The 27621-nt window shown below is 43.9% G+C and overlaps 1 protein-coding gene across 7 annotated transcripts in view; it reads left to right on the top strand.

Moving 5' to 3' along the window:
• The window catches only part of arhgap24 (Rho GTPase activating protein 24), a 74127-nt gene that overhangs the window by 32430 nt on the left and 14076 nt on the right, over positions 1 to 27621 (top strand). Inside the window, exon 1 of one of the 7 annotated variants that reach the window (XM_030436120.1) lies at positions 8239 to 8455. The exons of 2 other annotated variants lie outside the window; for them this stretch is intronic. In XM_030436120.1, the coding sequence (XP_030291980.1) occupies positions 8434 to 8455 (22 nt within the window). In that variant the 5' untranslated portion in view covers positions 8239 to 8433. Of the gene's footprint in view, positions 1 to 8238; positions 8456 to 17936; positions 18123 to 24688; positions 24972 to 27621 lie in introns of those variants that run through there. 4 more of the 7 variants (XM_030436119.1, XM_030436123.1, XM_030436122.1 and 1 more) reach the window with 4 other exon arrangements.

Genomic DNA, 27621 nt, shown 5'->3' with positions numbered 1-27621 from the left:
ATGCCGTGAGCAGGTGGACAGCCTCGGGCGTTTACTGCGTTTACAGAGCGAAGCCCGGGTCTATATAATACATACCTGCAGAGCAGAGGAGCTTCCTGTCTAATATCAAAGATTCTGTGTGGCTTCAGGTTGTCGAATGAGGTGATGTGCAGACGTTTCCTCATTTTTGAATGTGAGCTGACACAATGCAGTGGTGAAATCAGTGTAGAGGGGAGCCTGAGAGTCTAAGTAAAGATGATAGCGCCCTCATGTGGTGTTTTATGTCATTACAGTTCTGGGGAAAATCCTCTTATACCGTCCAGACTATGATTTTTCTTTTTTTTTAGCACATTGCAAATAAATAAGCTTCAGTTAAACTATAAAATCAGAAAAAAATAAGGCTATATAGAAGGTTATTTGAGGCTGATTTGAGGGGTTTGATGGAACAATAACATTTGCTTACATATTAATTGTGTGTAACTAACTGATTACAGGGTACCAGTGGAATTTAAGTCTGTATTACACAATCTAATCTACTTGGTTACTTTTAAAAAGTAAGTTAGTAATACTTTAATTAGCATTTGAGAAGAATACTTAACACCTCTCCTAAGTATTATTTTAATACCAGGAGTTTTACTTTAAATAAGTCATATTTGATATTTGATACTTTAGTAATGTAACTGTTCTAGTTTTCAGTCATCTGTCCACCACTGCTGTATTCGTATCCGTACTGGGAGTGAGTGAGGCTTCAAACTGGAGTTGCTCATTTAAGCCCAAAATAGGTTTGGGTTGATCAGAAGATGCTTTATTTATTATATCTATGGTAACAATTTTTCAGATCAGCCTCAGAATTGAGCTTCAGGTGGATATTTCTGATCACGAGAGTTAGAGAACTATTTACAGAGCAAGTTTTTAATGAATAAACCTAAGTCAGCTGCACAGTGAGGATTTTCCTTCCTCAAGAGTACTGCTATTGAGACATTTTCAATTATACTCATACTTGTATAAAGAACATTATCATACTTGGTTATTAGTTTCAGATGAGTACACACTCAACCCTATTGTAAGTGAATTATCCGGGCTACAAACACTCTGTAGAGCGTAACAGCAGAGTTTTAATTGCTTGCATTGTATGTTGGTAATGAAGTTTATTAATCAGCATTTGTAAACATTAACTCAAAGATGACTGAATAAACTTTATCTGCTGATGGAGACTGAGAAGCTCCTGAAAAAGCTGCTTATTTAAGACCGCCTCATCAGATTTACTTTTTTTTTTTTTTCTTCTAAATGCTTTGTTTGGTTTATCGCAGTTCTCCGGAGCGCGATAAAATGTAATGAGCTTCACGTGTAAATTCTGATTGCGTCCCCTTTTTGATTTAGTGCGCCTGTTATTAATGCGCCTCTGTGATCCCGTGACCGTGTGTTTGACACGCTCGGCTGATGGGTGGGCTCAGGTAGCCACCTCTGTGACCTCTGCCGTGACTTATGAGTGTCACGCGTCACTGAGGTGGATCTTATTTACACAAAGTGACTCGCGTGATTGAATTATGATAATCTCGGTGTAAACGTGAGCGGGCCGGCGAGGCAGGGAGGGAGTAAATCAGACTCGTTATTACTCTGGTTAATAAGAAATCTGAATGCGAACTGTTGAACAGTGAGTCCGGGAATGTGCTTTACCAAGACAACATGTTATTCTTACCTAAACCTTTATAGTTAGACTCACTAAACAGTAATGACTGAGTGATTTCTATTGGACAGTGGAGACAGACGTGTAATTAGAAGCATGCTGACTCTGAGCAGCTGATGCTGATGATGGAGTGATGGATGGCTGAATTAATGAAATAAGCCAGCAGGAGGTGGGGGTTAATAACCCAAACAGCTCTCCCACTTGTTAGTGGATGGTAGTAAATACGGCCGGCTGAGAATTACTTCCCTCTAAGCATCGAGGTGTTTAAGGTTAAAGAAGCCCCAGTAGAGTCATTAAGGAAACATATTAATCTGTGGTGCTGACATTCCAGTGTCAGCATGTATGGAGCTGGTTTTTCAAAATGTCACATCCGTCATGGATAACTTCTTGCAGTTACGGTGCAGCTTACTGTAATCATGTTTATTTCAGAGGGTTGGCTGAACCGTGCACATATCATGAGAGTGTTTATGGAGTGTCTGGAAGACCAAGCGGACTATTTTAATCCCTTCACAGGCTCACAGCTTCTCCTGCAGGTCTATTTCAAGGTATCCCCCCGAAGAGAAGCAACTGGTTTGCGCGCAAAATCAGGACATTTCACATCTTTGACTTCCTGTTAGAGCCTGTTAGCCTGCGTATGTCCCGTATATTTATTTTGAATTCCCAGTGAAGTGTGTTGTTTCATTGCATCGATGTTATTTTTGACAATACAGTGTCAATAAAGCGTAGTTTTGTAGTTTCTCTGGTCGTGTTTTGTCGCTACAAAAACAGCTATTTTAAGTAAAAACGTGATCTTTCCTAACCCTAACCAAGTTTTTGTTGTGCCTGAACCTAACCGGATTGTAAACGCAGCATTGTCACTAGATAAAATAGAAAATGAAATTAAACAACGGGAAAAAAATATTTCACACAAAGCAAATTTCGAAAGGAAAATGTGTGACAGTACACAGAAAATGCACGATAATTATCATGTTTCAAAAGATGATGAGGGATGATCTAGTTATAAACTTGGAATCAAATCTGATAAAGAATAAAAGGAAGTTAAGTTACATAGAGAAATATCGCGATTAAAATAAAAGATACACCATTTTACAATTCCAAGGAGCCCAGGAAGAGGGAGCCCCGCCCAGCTCTCATAAATTAAAAACCTCCATGACATAAAATTGCTTCTCCACCCAGCAACACACCCACGCACACCACCTCCTACACCCACTTCTGTCACAGCTAAAACATACGCAAGTTTGATCGAATCAATCTGACGCACGGGGGAAAAAAACAAGCAGCTCTCTGTTCCAACTGTAGCTTCTGATATATTGTTTTCATTAGCAGCTGGATGTATAGAGGCCCACACTGCTTCTAATGCGTCATAAATCCAGGAGGAACAGCGCGCCGGTATCCAGGCACGCATTAAGAGGGGAAAGATGTCGAGGATATTAAAAATGATGAAGCCCGGAGAGGCGTGAGTGACAGGATTCTGCTTTGCATATAAAAAGCGTCGACCGTCTTAATTTGTGATGTCTGGTCGGAGCCTGTGGGATGCTGCAGGTGTCTGCTCTCTCTCTCTCTCTCTCTCTCTCAAGGATTCACTTTGTGATATGACATTTTCAGAAAAGGTCACAAACTGAACTTCTCCTCCTTTTCCCTCCTCCGCAGACATGTTTTACGCACACACGTGTTTTTCCAGTGTGCTCACGCAGTCAATAACCCTGCTCTCCGTGACACAGCGGCGTGTGGCCTCCTGCAGGAGTTGCGGCCCGGCAATCTGCTGCTGTTGACATTTCTCATATGGGGCTTCAGAGATTCACATCCCCTTGTTGTTGTTCTCTTGATATACGGATTTATGAGCCCGAGCGCTCGGCTGCACAAAGGGGGTTGAAGGCCGCCTCGGACACACACATGCAGTGGATTTTCCATGAACTGCAGCGAATGTTTTCCTTTAATGTCTGAAGCTCGTAGATTTTCATTGTTTATTTTCTTAAGCCGCTGGCACTTTCTTTTCTCCCCGATCCTCTAATGCAACACTGACATTATTCACATTGAATTGGGTCATGATACAAGCCGGTTTTATGTGCTTTATGTAAATAACTGAAGATTTTTTTTCTCCCCGGATGCAATATTTAACATGAAAACAGCCACCCGCCGGCTTCGTTAGTGTCAGTTTCCTCCAGGGACGATCTCAGGCGAGGATGTTTGTGTTTGAGACCGTGACAGAGACTCTAATCATACACTTTCCACAGACATATTTAAAGGAATTATTATTTTATAAGAAATGAACTTTGGTACAGACGTTGATGATCCCCAGAGGATGAATCCTTATTGCTTTAGTGAACACCTTACTTTTCATTCAGCACCACAATGAGGTTGACTTTTTTGTCTTTTGGTGAAATGTCTTGAAAACTATTGGATCAATTTCCATATCATTTAGTACAGAGATTCATTGTCCCCAGAGGATGAATTTGCTTGCTTTTCCATAAAAAACACAAGCAGGTCAAAGTTTTCTTTTAACCAGTGAATTGTGGCCTGCAGCTTCTGAACAAATCCACCCTCCACTCCTATTACTGAAACCAAATTAACAAATCAGCTTGAACGAATGTAGGCGTCTATCACCATCTTTCCTGTTCAAATACTTCTGCCATGGAAGTGGATAATTGGAGTTGTGCTAAAAATCTAGTTGGCTGTGGACAGTCAAAGTCCTGCTGGTCGATACCAGTGAAGACCAGCGCTATCAGTCGGTACTCCTTGCCGTGAAAGTTATTTGCAGGCTAGCAAGGCTGCCGAGTTGTTAAACGGAAGCTTACGGCAGATGATAAAGATAATGATTTTTACACATTCCTTATCGAGCCCTGGAAAATCACTCAGTGCGCCGTAAGGCAGAGGCAGGACGTTGCTTAGTGTTTCTTTGTGGAGGCATGGAAATGCTGACATTTGAGGCAGTTCGAGAGAGAAAACCCAGCGGACACATCCTTTATTCTGGAGGAAAAGGGAGTAAAATGTTGGAGTCTGAGAGAATGTCCTTGGCAGAGGTTGCTGAGATCGTTAGAGAACTTATCAGTGTCGTGGCAGCGGCCACGGATAAAACCTGTCTGGATAATGTTGCGCTGATTGAAAAGACTCTCCAGTGTTACATAGAAGTTAGGAGCATCTCCATTGTTCTGTACTGGCAGATGTTGGAAGTGGGACATTTTGGGGATTTTGTGCTCAGCCAGATTGCAGACAGCCCAAACTCCCTCCTCAGAAATTCTGTGACAAGGTGCTGGAAAGGAAACGCTGGCCGACTGTCAAATGGATTTAAGTAACAATGCAGACTCCTACTGGTTCTCAAAGCAGAGGCAACATCTCTGTACTCTCTCTCTCTCTCAGATTGTTGAAAGGTTTTGGAGTTCGCTATAAGCCTGACTACATGTGGCTTTGTGGATTAGGAAAAGGTCACTGACCAGGTTTCCTGAGGTATCTTGCAGGAGGTGCTGTGGGAGTCTGGGCTCTCGGGAAGCTGCAGCAGCAGGCTGTTCAGTCATTGTGCGCTCAGAGATTCTTATAATGATCGTGTTTGTTAAAGGGGGCTGCTGGACTCTGTGAGAAGTACGCCTCCCTTCTGTGTGGGATTTACACAGACAGCTCATTAAGGCAGAGGGTCTGCAGAGTGTTGACTCTAGTGGTAGTCGGGTGAAATGTGCTGTTTGTAGAAAATATAGTCCTTTTATGCTAATCAGATGATTATTTCCAGCGTGTGGTGGAACCCACTGAGTGTGATTGTTAACATCTCTTAGTTTGAAGCAACGGTTGTGGAGGAAAAAGCTAGACTCGGATAAACATGCAATTGTTTTTGGGTGTTATGCTCAATGGGTCAAAAGATCAATACCAATCTCGTAGTTCCACTAAATGTTAAGCTTCAGGTGGCCGCTAGGTAGCTTAGCTTAGCACAAAGCCTGGTGATACCTGTTGTTTTACATGGGGGGTTTTTGCTGGACTGTTTTGTGACTTGGCACAGCAACTTCCTGGAGTCTCGTTGCCACGACGAGGTTGCTAGGCAATCATCAGAGACCGCAGGAAGTCACTGCAGTTAACGAGCTAGCAAGGCGACCAAAAACCAGCCTTCATAACGTATGTTTCAAATGATATGACCATTACTGCCCACATACTTCCAAGTGTCCTTCATGTTGGAGTGGATGTTAAGCCGTACAACCACTAGAGAGCACAAATCATAATCTGTTCTATAGCAACTGTTTGTCTCTTGTCAGGAGTTCTGCCATTTTTAAAACTTCTTCATCTTGTCCTGTGGTTGTGTCTTGCTTGAACTATCGGCTACTCTGCCCCCCTACGACTACCAGACGAGTGCTCCATTGGACTGTATCCATAAGATTTCCGAAAACTTGCAGAAATACAGATGGGAAGAACGCAGAGGACGGACAGATTTGTGCATATTTACCACTGAGCATAAATGAGCTTTTAAATTGAAAAACCATCAAGCTTGTCACACTATATCCGATCACAACAGCCTCCAGGCTTTTTTTGCTAAACTTAGCTAGCCTTAATGTGCCATCAGTCTGCTCCTCTAACCCTTTGGAAAGAAAGCCAACAAGCTTAAAGCTAACAGCCTTAAAACCACAACCGTGTTGTGTGTTAAATGAGGTTGAGAGGTGCTGTTAGGTAGATTTTGTTACCACTGACAGACCGTGGCTTACAGTTACTAAGCCAGTGGCTGGTATCGATCTTCTCCTTTAACTCATGGCAAGAAAACAAACCATTAAGAAATATTCTTTCAAAATAAGATGCAGCCCGTGTATGCTTTTCCAAAGCAGTTAGTTTTATCAGTGGGAGGTTACGGCTTTGTCACAGCACATGAATATGACTGATGCTTTTAGATGTTGTCATCATCTTTCAACAGCGGTCTGATCATTGGTTACAGTCCTCTTATGTTTCTCTGTTCCAAACACAATGTGCTGTTTAAGTATTTCAGGGATGGGACCAGAGCCTGTGGGAGCTCCCATAATGGCTCAGAACCGCACAGTGACTGATGAAGCCCATTTTTCATGAAGCCGTGATTGATCAACCACTAAATGGGAAAAGGCAGCTGCAATAACAGCGCGAGAGGATAACGCGTAGGATGAGTGGATGCGCAACGTTGGCCTACTACGCTTCGTATATCGCGTGGGCGGGGCGGTTTGCTTATCGCCGCATCCTCCGCTGGCTCCAAACGAAGCTGTCATATCACGAGAACATGATGAACTAGCAGCTCGTTGTTTTTTTTTTTGTAGCTCGGCCGTGAAGTACGAAAAATGGAACCGCAAAACGCAACTTTGTCAGTTCGCACAAACGTCTGTGATCTCGTGCATACGTCCCTCACATCTCATCCAAACACAGACTGATTCAGAGATGTGATGAGAGGACGGGCGATTCAGCACGTCCGAGCGATAAGCTGCTGACCTTTTGCATGCGGTAGATGCTCTGGTGAGAGAATTCTGCACCTTCTGCTTCCTTTCCTGCGTGTTCCTGCGTGTGAGCAGCAGCGAGACCCTCTGGAGGAAATGCACTGAGGCCTGCAAGTCTCAGGCTCAGAGAGAGGGACAGGACAGGAAGCCCACATGCTTACATAACAGCCCTATTGAGGGGATCGGCATTTGACATGTCGCATAGCAATCTCCTCCGTCGGCCTCTTGCTGTAACCCCCGTCCACGACCTCTGCTCCCACATGTATCAGGTTGGGCCTCCGCTGAAGCCTCTCCTGTACCGTTACAGCGTGTTTGTCTAATGGGGACACTCGAATTGGACGTCCAGACCGGTGGTATGTAAACTGATTTCTGTCTGGATAAATATTTAGATGTCTCCTCCACAAGCCGCTCTCCTCCCGAGTCCATCAGGTGGCCTTAAGTTTAATCACCCTCCGAGGGGGGTTCAAAGGGGCGCCCTGTGCCGTTTAACGGTGGCCGCTGATGTGCGGTTCTCCTTTAAGTCTGGGTGAGATTGAAAACCGATAAGGAGGCTATTAAAGACCTTCCTCCGAGAGGGAGAAACCCCGTTGTCTCGGGGCTTCTTGGCCACCAGTAGCAGCAGCCTTGTCGACCCCGCACGGCTGTATTTATAGAGCGCTGTGGATGAGTCATTTGGCCGAGTGCCCACTCTTCGTTCTCCAGATTTACAGGTCCCCACTTCGGGGAGGGCTGCTTGATTTACGATGCACCCCCTCCACCTCCCACCTCCCCCCTCCTTCGCCACCACGGGGCTCCCACCCCACCCCTCTCACTTCCTTCGGAGACAAGCAGACACACCATCTTGCCTCCGGCTCGCTGTCTCACTCGATTTCGTTCGGTCGCTCCCTCCTACACTCACACTTTCTCGGTGATATGCTTCCTCTGCTCTTTCAGCTCCTTTGTCAGAAGTACATGTGGAGAGTAAAGGCTTCCTGAGAGGCAGACAGACTCGCCCTCAGCCCGACCTCCTCCCAAGTGCCTCTGATTGGTGTGTCACGTTGACCTGCCTTTGACTCAACAGAATGAAGTTTTTAGGCGAAAGAGTTATATGAGGTGGAGGTGGAGGAGAGCGAGGAGCGAAGGGAGGAGGGGGGGAGAGGAGGGGGGGAGAAGAGGGAGGATAGCAGGGGCGAGAGCGGCGGAGTGTGTTTTAGCAGAAACAGAAGGAGATAAATCCGTCCGGGGCACGGAACGAGAACAGATGAAGAAGTGGCACCGGGGGGCCGGCGGTCAGCAGCGACAGCGTGGCTTTTGCTCCCTCGACCTCCAGCTGAGAAGGGGGCACGTCTTCCTCTGCGCCCCATGGATCTTAACTCCAACCCAGGTCTGTCTCTTTACATAACAGTAATGAATACTAACACGCTTGCATCTGGTTGGGAACACGTTTCATTACGGGGGGCCGCGATTATTATTAGCCCCCCTGCGCTGTCTTCAGTTTCAGCAGCGACCGGAAGGAGGGACTGGAAGGATTTCTCGGACAGATTTAGTCGACTTAAACTTAAGACACAAAACTCGCAGATAAGTTGCAAAGTGCTCCCGTCCTCGTCGAGAGAGCGCCGTCCATTCATCATGTCAGCGCCGCGGACGGGTTGTTTTACAAGTTGCGGTTCATGGCTAATGTTTATAGCAGCTGTGATTTCACATGAGCAGTTTATGATGCTTGCATTCCGGATTTTCCTGCTGTTGTTGGTGACATCACCGCAAGCTTCCTTTTACTTGTCCGCTGCACAAACATCCATACGATCGCGCTCTGTGAGTAATGGAGTCGTTATTTCCTGCAGAACGTTCAGAGATGCTTATAGAGATGTTTGTTATTATAGCAAATCCATTGAAGCCTTAACATGTCATTCATTTAAAGTAACAGGTTTGTTTTGACTTTTTACTGAAATGCAGTTCTCTAGTGCAACTTCTCCACCGAAATCGTACAACATATTTCTGTTCTTGGATCACCAAGAACTGCACGCGACCTATAAAAGATTTGGCAAAAGTTTAGAGCCATCAAAGTGCCACCAATTAACATTTCTACAGAGATATCGTACCATATTTATTAAACACATTCTTTTTCAAACGTGGCTCCTGCGTTACTCATAATGCCAGTCACCAGCAATTCTGTGAGAGAAATTAGTGTTTCATGAGATGCTATCCTTGAGCAGAGAACGCAGAGGTCTACACCTCTAGATTGTTCTTCACGGTCCAACTTGTAATAATGAACCAGTTTATCAGACCGTTTTATAACCAACACGTTTTGCCCAAATGCATCAAGAACGCTCCACAAGATCTGCGTACCTGCCAACACGCAGGAAGTCTCTCATTTTCTTTACCTTTTTCTGCCACCATTCTCTCATCAGTCTCACAATGTCAGAGTGATACGCATCAAGTGTCTCAGTTTCTTGAGGGATGTGTGACCTGGTACCTGGCAACCCAACCCAGAGGCAGAGTTGAGCACTCCGCTCTGCTCACTCTGCTGCTGAAACCGGATGAAACCAGCAGCAAGAAGAAGAAATACATTTCAAATTTGACTAAACTTAGTGCGAGACCTTCGCTTTACTGACATTTGCCCCGTGTCTCACTTGATCATCCTCTTGCCTCCGCTCTGCAGACTGTTGTTCTGCATCATGTTGCCCTTCTTTTTCTTTCTAAAGGTCTAAATAAACTCAATCTGACCGTGCAAACAGAAGCATGCAGAAAGGCTTAATACAGGACAGAGGAATATAATACACATTTTAAGATAAACACACAGTATAGAGTCTAGAAACATGGAATATAAACACACATATACAACATATCATACATGAAGCGTGACAGAGACACTTGATGGTACATTGTTGGTATAAAATGTCATTAAGCAGTTGGGGGATGTGATTGCAAGCCATTTGTTGAATGGAAAACACACCACACCTTTTTGTGAAACATGACATATAAACTAAAGATTTTCACCTTTAAGGAAAAGGAAGAGTTAAGCACACTTAAACAATTCCTGTGTTGCCTCAAAACTTGTAAATGTTCTGCTGTTGTCCGGCACATGCACTCAGTGTAAACACCGCTGAAATGGTGTGAAATTGTGCGGATTAACCAACAGAGCCATTTGAATAACTCGTATAATAACATAAGCTTTTAAACCACATGTGTGGTTTAAACGCCACCCAGGTGTGGACGCCCTAGATATGTGGCTTTAAAAAAAAAAATCTCGCCAGAGGAAGAAAAGTCACGCTTAGCAAAGAGAGAGAGAGAGAGAGAGAGAGAGAGAGAAAAAAAGGCATTCTCATGGCTGGGTCGAATTTCACTTTGCTTGGCTGCTTGAGGCAGATAACAGAACCACCTCCTGAATTCATGGCTCCCAGCCTGCCTGTAAATCCGTCCCCGGTGAGGCTGTTCTCATGCGAAAAAATCCAAAGCAACAGATGGGAGAGAAATCGGCCAGAAGAAATACTGTACACGAGGAATGTTCAGGCAGAAATTAGACTTCACAAAGTGCTGATGGAAGGGAGGAGGAAAGAGAAGAGAGAGGTGTTTTATGTGTTTGAGATGTTGAAAACAGACGGTGAAGGTATGAAATAACACATAAATATCGGCATGAATCTACCCAACTCACTCTGGGCTGTATTTGGATATTAGCCCACGTGAAAACTAGTCTATGTGATAAATAAGATGCGAACGGTGTCTGATGGTCACTGGATTTTCTGGCAAAGCAAATGGTTTGTTTCCTACGGTAGAGTCTGCTGGTTGAATTCAACACGTCGCTCGTTATCTGCCTGTGAGGGAAGCGAGTAATAAGCGAAAATTAAATGACTAATATCGTTAGGTATGCCCATTTATTGGCTAGAAGATTTAGCGATGATGTAATTAAAACCAGAAAAGTGTGAAGAATGAGACAATATCATTGATGTTATAAAATCTGGAGGGAGCTTCTTGGTTTGCATCCGTCCTTATAGCCAGCAGGGGGCGACTGTACTGGTTTCAAAAGGAAGTCTGATTGAATGTAAGCTTATGAGAAAATGACCCTACTTCTTACTTTGTTTATCACCTCCTTGAAACGTTTCCTAATGAGTTTATGGTTTCAATCACTGGTTTCAAGTCTTCTTCAATACAGCATGATGTTCATTTTGTCATGTCCTTGGGGTTCTCAGTCAGATCCAATCAGAATATCCTGCCCAGCTCCTCCCCCTCGTCCAAATATGGTGACTTTAGGCACCAAAAAGCAACGATGGCGACCTCTAATAGAGCCAAACTCGCTGGTCCCAGAATTTGCTGCTTTTTATCGTCTGATAGTACACTTCACAATCTTAGTGTCTTAGCATTTTAAAGCAATTTGAGGACATCACCACATTTTAAGGACCCAGTGATTTGCTCATTAATCGAGAAAATAACCAGCAGATTAATCAGAAATCAGAATAGTTGAACATCCAGCTGACAACCACAACACTTCTCCTGCTAAGGGCTTCAGCACTATCGGGATTTAAATGGTTAAAATACAACAAGAGCTGCACGGCAACTGTAAACTAATTTAAGAAAAAAAGCACTACATGCACGTGTGGTAGCTCAGCAGCTGCACCAGAAATTGTAGTTAATGAAGGCTTTTTTTTTATAGCACAGCTTTGAACACAGAGAACTGGCTGAACCACATCAGCGAGAGCTCGGTGACGCACTCTCAAACACACAAAGAGCCAAGGAGAAACGCTGACCATGAGGGTCAGCGTTTCTCCGTCTCTCCACTTAGATCACCACCAATCTCTTTCTTTGACCCGGCTGGCCTGCGCTCCCCCCGCACTGCAGCCCTCTCAGGCCGGCAGTGCTTTGGCCAGCTTTGTCAGAGAAAACAACGAGGATGCGGAGCGGCAACGCAGACAGTAGTGCAGCGGTGGCCAAAATGAAAACACGCTTATCTAGCCCAAGCCCATGGGCGCTGTCCATTGGCTGTCCAAAGAATTGGGCAGCGAGTCAACAGGAAGCTTTATTGGTGCGTGCCCTCTGAGTTTGGGCATCACACAGATATGTGTGCGGAAAGAAACGCAGAAGATAACAGGCAGAGTCAGACACAGGCACGAGTTTGAGTCTGGGAACACAGTTGTTTATTTTTGAACCAAGGTTCCAAGAAATCCTTGAAAAGTTCCTGATGTTAAGGGGGGAAAAACTCAAGGCCTGAGAGTTTTTAAAAAAAGACATAAATAGACATCAAGTTGTCTTTCATACGGGACCCAAAGAGCGGACTGCCGGGTCCTGCGTTCGTTGGACCCAACCAACCGGTCCGTCCTTCCTGTGCAGACATTTTTGCCCTTTATAATACTTCTCCTGACTTCCTCCTTTGCTGCAGTTACTATTAAATGACCACTAGAGGTCACCGCCTGACACGAAGCATAAATACTGGTCGACCTATATGGTCCTTTTTCCAACACATCTTTCATACCTAATCACCTGAATAGATCGATATCGCCATTCACAAAACACCGTGAGCGTTGCAGCGTAACAGCAGCACTTTTCATCTTGCTGTCTTTTTTTTTGGTTAGGTTTAGGCAACAAAAAGACTCGGTTAGGGTTGGGAAAACATTCACTACATTACTGCTGCAACTTCTCTCACAAACGTAACTTCACCGTTGACCTCTTGTTTCACATTGGACACCGAACAACGGTCTGTTGAGGCTTTGTGCTTATTTTACTCCTCACTTCCTCCTTTGCAGCTGTTATAATTACTACAGCCACTAGAGGTCGCAATCTATAATCAATATTGTCTGAATCTCAAACTATATTAGTCAGTCAGGTCCTTGAATTTGTCCGGAACTGGACATGGAAAGACTTTGAATTTGATGGTTAAGAAGGTGTCCGAAGTCTGTTAAACCAAATATGGTGTCATTCATATTCCATGTTCCACCTGATCAGTCACTTACATATGAAGTGGGCTGTAAGGCTCGTGCTAGATGATGATTGATGAATGTCAGATTTATCTGTACTTTCTATCACAATAATATTTCCCCCCTTGACAGGCCTTTTAATCTCCGGAGGCAATCTAGCAAATGAAAACAATGATCGATGCTTCTATGACACACGACCGGAGGGAATTTATTTATGATGAAATGACTTCAGGTGAGTGGAAATCACGAGAAGCGTTTTTCTTGAGACACAGCTGTCAGGATTTCCCCTCAATCCTCCGTCGTTCTCTTTGGTTCTCATGGGGTAAGACGGGGAAGTTGCTCTGCCTCCAGGAGTCCCACAATAAATCAGAAGTCAGGTTTCTATAACCCTGTCTGAACTGTCTGAGAAGTTCAAAGGGCTTTCCCACAGGCCACCCTGACTCAACCTGGCAATTTTGGCTGTGGGGAGTGCAGGTGTGCATCTGCCCTGAAGCCCTCATCAGCGCTGAAAGGTGATATTAGAAGGCATTAGCGAGCAAAGCAACAGATACTTTGTCAAGCCTGCTCCTTTTTCTCATTCCCCGTCGTGGACGAAAGGGAGGTTCGCTCATTTCCTCGAGTGCCAGGATGTTTGTCTGCGTCTTTTCCTTCCAACGTGATTGTTACTGGGTGTTTTGTCTTGTCCGTATCGTAGCAATTAGGATGGAGGCTTTCATATCTTGAACATGTGTAAACAAAGCGGCAGATTTAGGCGAATGACGAGTTATCACACAGACACAGAACAAAAAAATCTACTTAAATCTCATCCTTTTCCCAGTTACACTTCAGGAAACCATTTCAGCAGTAGCATCTTTGTCTGCATTTGTATGCTACTGTTAGGCTAAGCACTCACGACAACCCGAATCTAAATCAAATCCAATTTGGATATCGGACAAACGGTCGTTGGGGGGATCATTTGTTTTGGGTCAGGGAGTTCACGCAGAGTATACATTCCCGGCATGCACGCCACACAGATTTACAGTCTCAAGGCCATGAGTGCATGACGTACACTTGTGGAATTGGTGATCAGTCATCGTGAGATATGTTTACATAACCGTAAAGATGACTACATGTTTCACACAGACACTACATGCATGTTGGAGCACAGGAATGCAGTACACAGGAGAAAATACACAACATAATGGACAGAATAAATGTCGGCAGCGCACACTTCTGCGTACTGGAGGTATGTTGAATTTTTCTTTTGATATGTTGAAGGTTTACATTTCTTTATGTGCAGTTTTCTATTTTGTGTTCTGACAAAGCTGTGCTTACGGTCTGGTTAGGTTTACCTAGTTCCCTTCTCATAATACACTGCAGGAAATTGTCCCTGCATCTCTTAAAAAATACCTGCATAATTGTCCCGCTGATGTTGCCAACGGCTGGAAAATAACAGGAAAACGTCCAGTTGTTTTTTCGCTCCGGTTAGGTTTAGGCACAAAAGTACTTGTTAGGTTTAAAGACATAAAACACATGATTAGGCGAGGAAAAGATCAAATGTCAGGTTAAAATAACTACGTTCAATCTTGTAACTGTGATATCAAGTGACGTAACCAATCGCTTTTCACTCTTGCTCAGAAACGGAATATGAACTCCAGTCTCCAGAGGAAAAGTCCAGTGCATGACCGATGCAACCACCCTAACGTCCCCCTGACTCTGACTTTTCTCACTCTTACCTTACCTATAGCATCAAACTTAGAAGCGTTGGGCCACTGACCAGGCCGCTACATTAGCGGTCTCTCACTCGGCAGCCATCTCGCTTTAACACACCAGCACCAGCACCGCTCTCAGCTCATATGCATGTATAAAACATACACATTTATTTTCAGTGGTTTGCAGAATCTTATAATGCCCAGATTTTATTTAGTGACACTTACAGGATGTTTTAGTGCGTCTGGTTGTCGTGAAACCTGATTTCTCTGACAATATGACGGCGACACCCGGCTAAACGCGCATTAAAAAAAAACTAGTGTCATGTTGACTTTACAGAGCCCTCGAGGTTTTTACTCTTGGATCCGTACGCGCTGCACCTTTCCAGAAGCCTCCTCTGAAGTATCAGTCTGCCTGTATCACTGATGTAATGTTTCAGCCTCCCAGCATTGCGTGCAAGTGTTCAAGTGACAACAGCTGCCAGCGCTCACCAAAACTCAGCACTCCTAACATTTTAATGGGATATTAATCCCCCGCGGTAAGTAGTCGCTGGAGCTGTCAGTGGTTCTCAGTGGTTCACCCGTAAGGATTTTGGTATTCTAACAAACCTCAAAGTGTCGCCGTGCATACTTTAAAGATGCTTGGAATTAGTCAGGAGTTAATCTCACGTTATACTGCAAGTTACCGCTGAAATAAATAGGTTGAGCAGAATGTCTGTGGTTTCATACCGATGGCTGAGCTTCCATTAATGACATTTTGTGATTGATGCTTGTGATTGTCGGTTTTTGGCTTTGGACACTTCAAAAACAAGCGAAATGTTAAATGAAATGTTAAATGTTCTATTTTTTTTAGCACATTTGCCATAAATAAATACACTTCACACTTCTCACAGCCACTTTCCAAAGCAAAACATAATTTACTGCCGACCCTGAAGGCTTCCTCTGGTTTGCATTTCAGCGAAGCACGACCACCAACTTTGGGAAACTTGAAACTAGCTTAAGATACAGCGTCCTATCCATCATAGTAAACATTATGTGCTGTATTCCTTTCTTGTCCGTTACACTCGAGAAGGAAGAAGGCAGCATCGCCAGAAAGAGGCCGCGTTTGGAACAAATGAGCCAAAAGGTACAGAAAGACAGGTGCAGTCCATCACAAACTCACTTTTATCTCTGTGTTGGTTTTCTTTATAATTATCATGTCAAAGCTCTGAACTCTCAGTCGGGCCTGAGCCGTGTTTCCTTTTTCCTACGCTTGAAATTGATTCCCCTTACATAATGGTATATTTACAGCCGCCTTGGCAGGACACACAGAGATGGCTCTTTATTTAGTTGGCATGAAATCAGAACACAGACACTTGGCTTCCTGACAGTGCTGCGACCTCCGTGAACGGACTGACCCGCGGCTTCACCCGACTGTCCTCATGACAACTCATTAAAACTCGGCTGGCTCGTACCACTCAACAGCTGCTTTTTGGCCGGAGCAGCTCTCTCCCTTTGTGTGAGGACAGAGGAGGTAATGTGAAGTGACTTTTATCGAGGAATACATTTTTTTGGATCGTAAAGATTTGCATCGACGCCTGTGGCTTCAGCACCCGAGCACTCAAGGTATCGTGTTTGCCTCCCGGTGGCCATTATTCTCCATTTTTTTTGGTGCCATGATTACCTTCTTCCCTGTGGGCGCCTGAAGAGGGACAGTAGAGCCAAACAACCCTCGTCCCCTTTGACCTCCCCGCTCCTTATTCACTTTGTTACTCATTCAGCATCAGATGGTAATGGATAGCCATAGAACCTCTATGGAGTCTGTGTTCTCCACCAGACAATGTCTCTGGGGGACTCAGATGGAGGCTAATGTTGTGGTGTCTGCCTTCAGATTATGTCGATTGACAGGCCGGGACCACCGTGACACCAGGAAGAGAATGAGCCATCGATACCTTACTGGGGGTGAGGTGAAACAGGACGCCTACTGCAGATACATGGGAAGATGGAGACATTCACAAGGAGTAGCATTGCACTTGTACAACATCGGCAGACTCACAGTTTTGCGATGTAAAGGAAATTGATACAATAGAACCAGAGGCATTTTTTTTTCTTGATTGTCAAATTTAGGAGCCTAGAATGCCTTCAGTGCAACCTGAGTGCACTGAAAGTCCGAGAAAACTTTTCGAACTCAACACCTCTAGATTTTTTCCATCGCTAAAAACGTGCCTTCAGCCAACCGATGCTGACTCCGGTGACATCACTGGAAGCAGTTCAGCAGATTCCACACAGCTCCCTCTGGAGCCACAGAAGGCTTTTTACAACTTTAAGGATATGTACAGTTACATTTGTTGACCTGAATCTGAAAAATAAGTCAAAATATACTACTTTATCGATGTCACGTGAACTCATGGGGAAGCAGACCTAAACAAAATAGAGATCAGCGCGGTGCAACAAATTGCTGTGGTAACGCGGTGCAATGAGAGAAGAAAACAAAAGCCCAGAGAACGAGTCTGGATGAGGGGGGAGACGCCTGTCAGCATGGGTTTTCTGTTCTTTAGCGAGAACTGGAGGTGAGACTTAAGTTTTAGTTTCTGGCACCAGCGGTATGCTAGCAAACCTCAAGGGCTAGAAGTTTGATCGCTGCTTCGTAGCTCAGTCAGCACCTCCGGGATGCCTCTCTCATCGCTGGTTGTGTTCCAGCTCAGGAAAGTTCTGACGTTATATCCAGAGTTTTAGTTGTGAGTATCAAACATTTGAGTGGTCCAAGAGTCTGTTCTGTGAACCATCACATTACAGAGTGATTTCAACCGGCGCTGCACTGCACTATTGTCCTAACTTCACCTCAACATAGTATTCATTCAGTCATATTAACAATAAAAGTCATATTGCAGTGAATACACTATCAATCAGTAATGGAGGTTAATTTGATTCCACTTGCAAAAAGTCAACATTACATCGTCGTGCTCGAACCAGTTAGTGGTTGGAGATGTTAACAAAGCACTGCAGTGTGAATGGGACGTCCCGTGTTTGCTTGCGGGGTCGTGCCCTGAGTCAAACCAGTGGCCTTTTCAAACCCAAAGCTATGGAGAGATCTGCCTATTGTTCTCATTACAGTGCTAAGAGAGGTATGTGGATGTGTGTGTGTGTGTGTGTGTGTGTGAGTCTGCGTGTGTGTGTGTGTGTGTGCTCCCCAACCCCCTCTTCAAACCTCACCTCCCTCCCCTCCTCTCCTTTCTCTTTCACACCCTCTCAGCTGTGCTCACTCACTCATCCTGAGCCGGGCCAAAAAGTGGCCGAGCAGCTCTCCAGTCAGGAACTCCCGTCCTCAAGTTAACCCAGGCGGCCGCCGGCACTTTGAACAAACCCATTCAGGGAGCCTTTTCTTTTCAGTAGTGTGGAAGAGACATGGAGATGGTTCATCAGGCGATTTATAGTTTACCGCAGTATGGATTATCTGATTTGCTCTCCCCACGCCAAGGTAACAATAACTGTTTTTTGTTTTTGTTTGTTTCTTTCTACTATTTAGAGCCTGTTGATATGTTATACATATCTCTTGACTCTCATACTTTGAGTATATTTCTCCAAACAAACACTGAGACTTCTTTGTTGTAACAGCAGCACTCTGCAGATGGATTAGATCATCAGTACGGAGGTGATATCATTCATGAATGAAACTCGCTCGTAAGCCAAAAACTGTGGATACTTTTTATGTTTCCGCTTTTAATCCCGGTCGTCATTCCATATGAATGAACGAACATTTTCGCGTTTGTAGTTCTGGTTCGCTGCTCGCTGAGTTACTTCCTGTCTGTCTGAGGTATTTATGATGTGTGGACTTCTGAGAAGAGACTATCATTAGACACAATATTGAATCTCAACTTGCCCCTGCTTGCATGCAAACAAGGAGCCTCAACAGAGAAGACAACAGAGAACAGACACCGGTGTAGTCATTTAATCTCCCACTAATCACACACACAGACACACACACTGGGAGAATTTTATGACATATTTTTGTCATTTATAGCTAAACAAGGTACTTACTGCGTCTGCATTGTTTTGCAGCCAGCAGCAGCTGCTTCCTCCGCTTGGCAAGCAGCACAATCAGAGTCTGGAAGAGCTTCACATTTTCATTTTCACAAGAAGTCTCCCAGAAAATCTAATCCACTTTTAAAAACCTCATGAATCATTATTTAGGTCATTTTTTTAACACTTTCAACACTCCCACTCCCTTTTGGCCAGTGTCTGCGAAAATGAAAACAAGCTGACCATTTCTTTTTGTTAGACCGTTGCAATGAAGTTAACAGAGTTTTCATGGATTTGTCACATTGTTGGACTGCTTTGAAAGTAATGAGACACTTTTTTTTTTTGGTTCAGTTTTATATCTTGATCATTCAAACAGGCCTTTTTTTTGGAAATGACCACATTAAAGGAAAAGTTTTACACTTTGGAAAAAATACACATTCACTTTGTGGCTGTTAGCTGAGAAGAGCCAGGCTATTTTCACAGCTACTCGGCGGCAGTTAGCTTAGCTTAGCATAGAGACAGGAAGTAGGGGGAAACAGTTAGCCTGGCAAATGGCTTAGTCCAAAAGTTACATTTTTAAATTCATATGTAATTACCCAGAGTTGTGTTTGTTCCTTAATCATGAAGCTACAGCCAGGAGACGGCTAGCTTAGCTCAGGATGAAGACTGAAAATAGGGGGAAACGGCTAACTAGGTACCATTCAAAGGGGAAAATGTTGCCTAAAACCCCATGTTAATTATTTTTTTACTGATATGCAATCACTCAGAGTTGTGTGTTCATTAATTATAAAGCTACAGCAAGGAGACGGCTAGCTTAGCTTAGCATGAAGACTGGAGACGGGGGAAACAGCTAGCTTTTTTGTTCAATGGGGAAAAAACAGCACCAAGTTAGATTTTTTATACATGTTGTTTGTCAGATCTTTACAGTAGAATACGTAGAACAAACAACTTTATGTGCCAGGCAATTTGTTTTTGCTACGCTAAACTAAGCTAGCCCTCTCTTGGTTGAAGCTCCCTGTTTAACAGACAGAAATGAGAGTGGTGTGAGTCCTCTCATCTAATTCATGGCACTGAAGAAAATAAATGTATTTCTCAACTATTCCTTTCAACAAAGAGATAAGAGTCTAATCAATACATACTGGTTACATGTTTATAGTTTATAGTTTGACATTATGCTCCAATTCTGTGACAGTGGATAAAGGTTTAATGCTGTTATCCTCACAGAATTAAACAAGTTATTCTGCAGTCTGCAGCACTGCACATGTGCTTGGTGTTTTACAGGAGGTACAGCTCAGACTGAAGTCTATCAGGGCTCCAGGTATTTGAGAGCAATTACAGCACAGTGGGATCCTTTGTTGTCTCCCACCTGTTCTGAGCCATTAGTTAAAGGCTGGTCTGCAGCTGGGTCCGGTCACTTATTAAGGCCGCTGGTCCAAACTGGAATGAACAGTTGTTAGCTGTTTGAAGTCAACCCACCTCACGCAGTAATTATGACACACACAGACAGACAGACATAAACTTAAATGAAGTAGAGGTTGATGCTGTGATACTGTTACAGCTGTGTTTAAGGATGAGCAATTACTCAGAGTTGTGTTGTTAAGCTACGATGCTTTATGTGATTAAAAGAGGATGTATGTGGTTTATATTTAGAATTTAAATGGCGAAGGCTTCAACTAATGATTATTTTCATTGTCGATTAATCTGTTGATTATGTTCTTGATTAACCGATGAGTTCTTTGGTCTTTTAATGTCAGAAAAAGTTGAAAAGTGTTTCCCAAAGCCCGAGTTAACATCTGCAAATCTCTAGTTTTGGTCAAACCTTAAAGATTTTCAATTTGGTGTCATAGTTAGAAATTATTCACATTTAAGAAGCTGGAACCAGAGATATTTGACCCTTTTTCGTGCCTTAAAAAGTTAATCAAATGTATGAATAGTTGACAACTAATTGAACTATATATTATTGTGGCAGCTTTAATTGTATTAAAGGATAAGTTCACCCAAAAATTAAAATGCAGTCATTATCCCCTCATTCTGATGCTGAGGGAAAGTCTGGTGAACTTGTTTAGTCCACAAAACCTTTCTGGACCCTCACAGCAAAACATCGCTGCAGCATTCTCCTAAGCAATGGAAGTATATGGGGACTTGTTTTAAAATGTTAAAAACAACAGAAAAACAGCAAAATGGCTCCAAAGCCCAAATCTTCTTTGTAGCTGAAGCTCAACCAGGTGTTGTGTAAATGATGTCTTTTAAAATCTGCTTGGGGGCTTTCAGAGACTTGGATTACACCAGACGATCAGTACGGAGCCATTTTGTGTTTATTTCAAAATAGTTTTTTTTTTTTTATGTTTTTAAAACAAGTCCCCATATACTATTTTTTTAGGTGAACTTCTCCTTTAAGCACCTGTCTGTTATGGTGATGCACTTTGAGAGCAGTGTTAGTACAACTTATAGAAGTCAGTGAAAGTAAAGTTGTCTTTTTTAGTAGGCGCTCCACTACGGAGTCTGTCGTCAGTGGAACTTCAGTTGAGAATTGAAGGGCGTTCTCTCTTTTCCTGAACTTTTTTCCTGAACTCTCAAGGTGAATGAGAGCTCTTGATCTGCGTGCCTTCTCTAATACAAGCCGTCCTCTGAAGTACCGGTGCTGCATGCCTCTGCAAGGCTGACAATTGTTCACCGCTGAGTTTGTCAAACTTTGCGGCGGTGTTGCCTGAGCGTGGTGAATCGGGGGAATTGTGACAGCTGTCACGGTTGTCTCCTCAGGTACAGCCGCGCTGTGCGAGAAGCTCCTCGACTGTCTCCGGCAGTGAACTCCTGCTAGGATCGGTCTCATTTAAGGAGCGATGATTGAGGGATTTTCATTCTTTTTTTTCTTTTTGGAGACACAGTGCCAGTCACGCTACCAGCAGTCTGAGAATTGTGTGGTGGAGAATAATACCTGCAGGCGGTTTAAGAGTCTGGGGAGCTGCCAGTGAGTTTATTTAGTGGACAGTTTTGGAGAGTTTACCCACCGGCGACAGGATGATATTTGAGTGTTTTTTCCAATCTTTCAGCAGTTAAAGCTTAATTGGCTCAACTCCTGACGCCTGTGAAAGTTGCAGACCTAATATTTGTTTCTGCAGCTCTGGTTATCTCTGATTATCTGTTTATCTGATGGTGGTTTTTAACCCGATCAATCATCGACCCTTTATTTGTCTGAGCTCAGGAGACAATGCTGAGTTATCTAGGAATCCTGTGTGTTTGTGATCGGGGTAAACAAAAGTCGCCAAACACTTAAAGGATAAGTTCAGCCAAAAATTCAAATGTAGTCATTAACCCAATAGATTTAAAACATCGTCTTTTACACCCTTTTTAAGGCTAAGCTAAAGGTGTTAGCATGCAACCTCTCGTCAAAACTGTAAATAACGTCTTTTCAGATTGATTTGGGATCTCAGGGTTTCTGACAACTTGGTTTGCTTTTACTTTTCCAGTTGCTTTTTGACCTTTTTTAAAACAAGTCCCCGTCTGCTTCAGTTGTTTATGAGAATGCAGCAACGACGCTTTCGCTGTGAAGCTCCAGAAACTTTTTAGTGGATTCGAAAACTTCCCTCCTGACTTTTCATTTCCCTGAGATTTTTTTTTTTTTTTTCGGGCGAACTTATCCTTAAATGCCTGGAGCAGTTCCCAGCACATATGTCATTCTGATGACTCAATCACTGCAGCTGGTACATTTGACTCAGTTTTTCATATAAAGCTCTTTGCACTTAGTCACAAACACGAGCCTCTTCAGCTCTCGACTGACACGTTTGTGCCGGCCGGTAAAAGTAACCATCTGGAAATCCACATAAAAAAAAACCAGTTGGTATTATCTTGCTGTCATTTATATTTTTGTCTTCTTGACTCAAGTTCAGGCTTGTTTCATTAGAGGTGATAAACACACGTGATCTGCAACTATATTTGCAGAAGACCGGCACTTCAACTAAAGCACGTTACAGGTCCGCAGATGGCCACAAAGATAGCAAAGTGACAAATATCTTCCTCCGTGGTTTTGTTGTAATGACAGTTTTGAGGGTTTTATCCAGACAGTTTGTGTCCATGTGCTTAACTGAGTTTGACACGTCGCCTCGTCTTTATAAAAGCCAAGTGGCCGATTCAGCCACTGTGGAGGAAAGTTGAGCATCAACAGGAAATGGCAGGAGGAACGGGAGTGTGTTGTAACAGTCGTGGTATGCAGTATAATCCTGTTGCACGCTTGTTTAACAGCTCCACGACCATCGTCTCCGAGAGGAAACGCTTCCGTGCGAGTGGTGGAAACACCGGCTCTGCCTCAAGTGCCCATTGATTTATTTTTTTTTCAAATGTGTATGAAAAGCACTCTCAGGGGGGAGATCAGGAAAATTACAATTACACTGCACGACAATCAATGCCAACAGCGCTGTCAGGGTGGAGGACGCCTGTGACTGAGAGACTTTGGCGTGCCTAATTGGACAATGTGATTAATTGGTGTCACTGTGGAATCCGTCCGACGGATACACTTCATTGGCCAAAACACAAGGATTAGGCTAATGGGGCTGAGTTATGTGACAGTTTGACCAAAAAATGCACATAATTAAGGTCTGAAAACAAAAATAATAAGCCAGTAAATACACAGCAGGACGCATATTCCAAGTGTTTTTTATGGAAATATGTCATTTCCTTGATGCTGATTAGAAGTAGATTGTTTTTCTGACTTTATGATAATTAAGACAACGATCGGTTGTGTTTGTAATAGATCCCTGGCAAAAGTTTTGCCAAGCACATGTTTTCCAAGTGTGTTTTCCCGCGCACGGCCTCATAAATAACTGCAGAAATAGCCTCCACCTGCTGTGACGTGGTAACCTGAGAGGTCAGTTGTAGCTGAACAGACAGAGGGCTTCCTTAATGAAGATGAACCCTGCGCCTCTTTCTGTCAGGGAACAACACATGTCATTATTTTTTTAATGACACCGCTGACCTTTATTATGCTGTTGTTAGACTGATTCAGCTCATTCGGTAGTTACATCTGCTGCTCCACACAAAAATGATGTTATTTAATTGAAGAGTTTCAACGCAGGACACACCATCACACCCAAACTCCCCTCTCTCTCTCTCTCCTCTCTCTCTCTCCCTCTCTGTCTCTCCCTTCTCCCTCTCTCCTCTCTCTCTCTCTCCCTCTCTGTCTCTCCCTTCTCCCTCCCCCCCCTACTCTCTCTTTCTGTGTCTCTCTCCCTCTCCCTCCCTCCTCTCTCTCTCTCCCTCGCTCTCTCTCTCTCTTTCCCTCTCGCTCTATGGATCTCACTCCCTCTCTCTCTGCCTCTTTCGCTCTCCCTCCCCTCCTCTCTCTCTCCCTCGCTCTAAACTCTCTCTCTCTCTCCCTCTCTCCCTGCCTCTCTCTCTCTCCCTCCCCTCCTCTCTCTCTCTCCCTCGCTCTCTCTCTCTCTTTCCCTCTCGCTCTATGGATCTCACTCCCTCTCTCCCTGCCTCTCTCTCTCTACCCTCCCCTCTTCTCTCTCACTCCCTCTCTCTCTGCCTCTCTCGCTCTCCCTCCCCTCCTCTCTCTCTCCTCTCTCTCTCTCTCTCTCTCCCTCCCCTCCTCTCTCTCTCTCCCTCTCTCTCTCTCTCTCTCTTTCCCTCTCGCTCTATGGATCTCACTCCCTCTCTCTCTGCCTCTCTTGCTCTCCCTCCCCTCCTCTCTCTCTCTCTCTCTCTAACTCTCTCTCCCCTCTCTCCCTGCCTCTCGCTCTCTCCCTCCCCTCTCTCTCTCTCTCCCTCTCTCTAACTCTCTCTCTCGCTCTCCCTCCCCTCTCTCCCTGCCTCTCTCTCTCTCCCTCCCCTCCTCTCTCTCTCTCTCTCCTCCCCTCCTCTCTCTCTCTCCCTCGCTCTCTCTCTCTCTTTCCCTCTCGCTCTATGGATCTCACTCCCTCTCTCCCCTGCCTCTCTCTCTCTCCCTCCCCTCCTCTCTCTCTCCCTCTCTCTAACTCTCTCTCTCTCTCTCTCCCTGCCTCTCTCTCTCTCTCTCTCTCCCTCTCTCCCTCTGAATTAAATCTATTATTTACCAGCCTCTGTGTGGAGTTTGTTGCTCAGAGGACCTCGGCTTGATAATCTATCGTGAGGTTTTAGTGGAGCGTCGCTGAAGATTACCTCAGGTGTGTGAGAGTGAGTGTGTGTGTGTGATTATAGTGTGTGTGTGTGTGTGAGCTGCTGCACGTTCAGATCAGCGCGTGTGCGTCTCCTTCTGTTGACAAGCTGAGAATCTGTTGCGCGTCGCAGGTGAGTGAGATGACACCGCGGCTGTGATTCCTGCGCTTCAGAGGTGAGCGGATGCAGTATCTTTGTGTTGTAGTCGTGCATGGACGACAGGAAAAACGTTCAGGTTTTATTAGAGATGGTTTCGTGGGTTTGATGCAGATTGTGTGCCTGTGCGAGCCTACAGACGGAGGTTATGTTGGGCAAAGTGGATCAATGTGTGTACTCCATGTGAAGTGTAATTAATGAGAGCTCTGAGGGGGGAAATCAATACCGGGTAGTGACTAATCACTGGATCAGGAACAGAGGGCTCTACAGCCCGCTGTTAAGAGGAAAGAGCTGCTTCCTGGACACAAATTACAGTATGGGTCAAAACTTTAATATCTTTAATGTGAGAGTTGGCCTGTGTGAGCTTTAATGAGGCTGCTGTGTGATGGATGGATGGATGGATGGATGGTGTCATCTGGATACCGTGAAGGCAACATCCATCTGACATGCAGTTTCCATCCATAGATTATGCGTATCTTATCCTTTTATCTACTCTATAGAGTCCATAACTTCTGTTGTTGTCGATGGTCTGTTGTAGATCGACACCATAACTTCTGCAGCCAACACAATATGATACAAAAATGTTCACTGAACTCATTTTGCAACACCCATTTAAGACCATTTCGTGACTGTCAGTGTCGTTGAATCTGCTAAATCTCAGTGCATCACCCACCGTGATCAAGCCTGTCACGATGCCGGAATTACTAACCTTGATACAGTACCTTGAAAATATTCCTATTCAGTACCACTGGGGGAAGAAAAATGCTCAACATTGAGGGCGTAACATGTTGGATTTTTGTTCAAAGATGAATGTAACAAGGCTGGTGTAATATGTGGTAAGAACAGCAGCACCAAGGTTACTTCTGGTGAAAGTTTAACCCTGCGTCATGAGGTGAAACTACAGGCTGTAGTCCACCGTCAGCACTGAAGTTAACCGCAAGGCATTTTAACTACAGGCTCGATTTAATACTGCTGCTCTACGAAAACCTGCATCAGTGAGAAAATTGGCTGTCTCTGTTCCATGCAGAATAATAAGATTTCTGGGAATGTCCACAACAACCTGTTGACTGTAGCTGCCTGCAGGCTAACCTGAGTGAATGAACGACACCATAATCAAGTTAACTCTGCTTCAGTGTTGTTATATTACAGTGATTACTCTTACACAGCCACATATAGATCCATTATCTCATCAGTGTAATCTGTGCATCGTTTTTTCGCTTGCTTTAAAAATAAAGACTTTCATGACTGTAGCGCCCGTACCACTTTTGTCCACAGGGGCCGCCAGAATCAGCATGAACTTAAACGTCCTCGTAGCTGCTTTAATGTGACATTCCACGAGTTACAAGAAGCGAGTGACCCGACCCTTAGCTGCTGTTAAACATTTACTGGATAATGAATCCCCACTTGACGCTTCTATTTACTTCCTGAGACGCGTCGGCTGCGCTCACCGCAGGTTTATCTTTGTCACTTGTTCTTTTGTGAAGGGGAGCCAGTGGATGGATCAGCATTGCGAGCGTGTGGGATGCCACACAGGGCAAACGCCGACATCTGCTCCCTGCTAATGAGATCTCATGGAGACTGACAGGAGAGCATCAATCTCGCTGTCAGAGTTTGGTTTCCAAATATAGCTGTCCAGCGCCCCGTTCTCTGTACGTGGGTAGTTATTTGAAGCAAAAAAATCTGTCTGTTGTCTGAGCAACAAGACCTTCAGCCCCAAACTCCTGACGGTAAACTAGATCACCACATGGACAAGATGCACATTGTGTTCATTTTTTTGTCCTGCTAGGGAGCAGGAGCTGGATGTCAGCCAAAACTACGGGTGTTTCCCTTTTACACAAATAAGTGAAAGCATGTCAGCACCATAATACAACAGATTAAAAAAAAAAACAGAAGTTTGTACACTAATAATGAAAAATATTGCGAGAAGATATGGCGTCTGAATTTGTCATTTGAATACTTAAACTAATTAAGAAGAGGACTCACTTTGCTGAAGACGCTGAATGCATTCAAAGCTGCTTTTGAAGAGAATTCAGTGAGTTTTCATTTTCATAGCAGGCTCATGATTATCGCCGAAAAGTCTCTTGCACATCTGTTGTGAACCAACTTCTCTCAGTGTGACTGCTTTCACTGGCAACATCTAACCACTTAAAATTGATGGGAGTGGAAACATTAATTCGAAATGACACCCAATCTCTTATTTTGTAGGACACAAACCTTAAAAAATAAGACTTGTGTAAATGAATTCATTGCCTCAATCCATGCTGGGAAGGTTCCCACATCTCATGTTACTGCACTCACATGATCAGCACACTTATTTAAATTCTGTTCATTGTTTTAAAGTAATTTCGCCTAATGTTTTTTCAAAATAAAAGCCCTGGCATTCAAGATGATTGAATCCAAGATCAATAAATCAGTCTTACAACCAAATTTGCATGATGAGAAGTTAAGACACTTGTGAAGAACAAACTGTTCACACCAGATTTAGTGATTAATTCACCTTTTGAAAGTTAACTGAGTCTCTAATTTATGAGCTTGCCTTTTATTATTTGCTTGACAGATTTGAGGTAAAAACTTTCCTGGAAAGTTATCAGATGTTTAATTGTTTAGAAAATTAATTCAGCTAGAAATGCTCTTGTTTTTGAGATTGTAGTGGAATCTTGTGCGGTTTG

Source organism: Sparus aurata, chromosome 12, assembly GCF_900880675.1.
Source record: "Sparus aurata chromosome 12, fSpaAur1.1, whole genome shotgun sequence".
Classification (NCBI taxonomy): domain Eukaryota; kingdom Metazoa; phylum Chordata; class Actinopteri; order Spariformes; family Sparidae; genus Sparus; species Sparus aurata.
This window is presented reverse-complemented; position numbering and strand designations above follow the sequence as displayed.